This window comes from Papilio polytes, unplaced genomic scaffold, assembly GCF_000836215.1.
Source record: "Papilio polytes unplaced genomic scaffold, Ppol_1.0 DF824135.1, whole genome shotgun sequence".
In the NCBI taxonomy this organism is placed as follows: Eukaryota; Metazoa; Arthropoda; class Insecta; order Lepidoptera; family Papilionidae; genus Papilio; species Papilio polytes.
In genome coordinates, this window is record NW_013525069.1 from 23488 (window position 1) to 25286 (window position 1799).

The window sequence follows — 1799 nt, forward strand, 5'->3', positions numbered from 1 at the left end:
AGCTCCGCGTGCCCGGACACCAGCTGTTCGCGCTGAGCCGCGCGCAGCTGGAGCGCGCGCTCGGACACGACGAGGGCAAGCGCCTCTACAGCCAGGTGCTGGTGCAGCGCAACGTGTCCGGGGTGAGCCCTTCCTCTCTGCACACACTCGTAACACTCGGCCGTCACGAGCCGAGTCCGTTACTAACAACGTGATATAGTCGTACATTCAATATTAAATGGTAGAAGTCGGGTAGTTGCTTGTCAACAAATAAGCGTTGTTCAGTCGGTTCCAAAGTTACAGTAGAATTTAACTGACGTACCCTAATTCTAAAGTAGTAGCTACCTTTTATCCGCGCTTTCAATCGCGGTGATAAAATCTTAGTAAGTGGCCGATTTGGTATAAAAAACAGTGATGTCTCCCTGTGCTAGATTTCAGCCCTTTACAATGTTGTAACTGTTTGCAGTATAAGACGACGTCCGCCTCCGAGCTGCAAAGCATCCTGCGCAAGGTGCGCGAGAAGGTGGAGGTGACCTAAGCGGGAGGAGGAGGTGACGCCGCCGGGATAACAACATTTACATATACACAGAACATATTCTATTTACTATTTATTTGTTTTTAATGTACTTATTAATTAAACTATTAAAGTGATTTGTTTTCATTTTAAGTTTTTTCACATTGTCGCCGACACCTCCCCCTTGTGGGAAATGTTTTTCAAGTGTCAAAATGTTCTACTTAGTCATGTGTGAGATGAAAGTAACGACTTACACCTCATTAAACTTTTTGGTAGCTAACTTTAGTTTGAAGTATTCATACTTAATTAAATTTTGCCGTACAAGAAAGTAATATTAAGAAAAAGGGAAGGAAATGAAAGGCAGGTTTATCAGTATGTAAAATATAAATATATTGATATAATTTAGTAAAACTTTACAAAACTCGTGCTCCTGCGCACATCCCGCGCTGCGCAGCACAGAGCACAAAGGCACCTCACTGCCTCATAAAAAATCCCAATTGGTAAATAAATATCAAATCTTCGCTTAAATCTACTCGGAGCCAGTCCGGTTCAAAAAATTTAACAAAAATATATTCCTTTATGCATGTACTGTGTACATACATGTCACCGTTACTTAGCTATATACATTTATAATATGGCACTCAAGTATAACTGGTACGCATAAGTGTTGGATCAAGAAGTGATGACCCAGATCTCAATCGTCGCAGCAGTTACAGTATACATAAACACATACGTACGTCCAGTGCCCTCTATATACCGTACGAGTATGTACTTTTAATTTTGTCTTTTTTCTTGGGCGAATAAATCTCACCATTCGACGATTGCGACGATACAAATCCCCCTTTTGTTATTGTAATATCATTATCTAATTAATATCTAAAAATGCATATCACATACAACTTAACAAGGTTCACTAAATTCACACACACACACACACACACACACACACACACTCACACACGCAACATATAACTATAACACAACTCGTACAAGATCCTCATACAAACTAATCACAGTCATGATTTGATAGCAGTCTAACTAGTCACTTATTCGTGTTTCCCCGCGGCACCTGCGCCCAGCAGGCCAGCCGCCCAGCTAGCCAGCAAGCCAGTCGACCAGCTTTACGTCTGGTTAAATAAGTCATTCTGAGTGAGTGCAACAGATGTACAATGAGGCAACGGAATATCAAACTTATAATTTTAAAATTTGAATCCTGTGTAGTGAAGACATACGCGGTGAGTACAAAATGTAGGGCGGCGGTGACTACACGACGTTCCTTAGGGCAGGGGCCGCTAGGGCAGGCGGC

At 42.3% G+C, this 1799-nt stretch overlaps 2 protein-coding genes across 2 annotated transcripts in view; one reads left to right on the forward strand and one right to left on the reverse strand.

Annotated features, from left to right (window-relative positions):
- Positions 1 to 517, forward strand: part of LOC106111988 (epidermal growth factor receptor kinase substrate 8-like) — a 13956-nt gene extending 13439 nt beyond the window's left edge. Inside the window, exons 8-9 of the mRNA XM_013294217.1 lie at positions 3 to 122; positions 446 to 517. Coding sequence (XP_013149671.1) covers positions 3 to 122; positions 446 to 517 — 192 coding nt within the window. The remainder of the gene's footprint in view (positions 1 to 2; positions 123 to 445) is intronic.
- An 841-nt stretch (positions 518 to 1358) lies between these two features.
- Positions 1359 to 1799, reverse strand: part of LOC106111989 (hexokinase-like) — a 13052-nt gene continuing 12611 nt past the window's right edge. The window contains exon 5 of the mRNA XM_013294218.1: positions 1359 to 1369. Within this exon, the coding sequence (XP_013149672.1) occupies positions 1359 to 1369 (11 nt within the window). The remainder of the gene's footprint in view (positions 1370 to 1799) is intronic.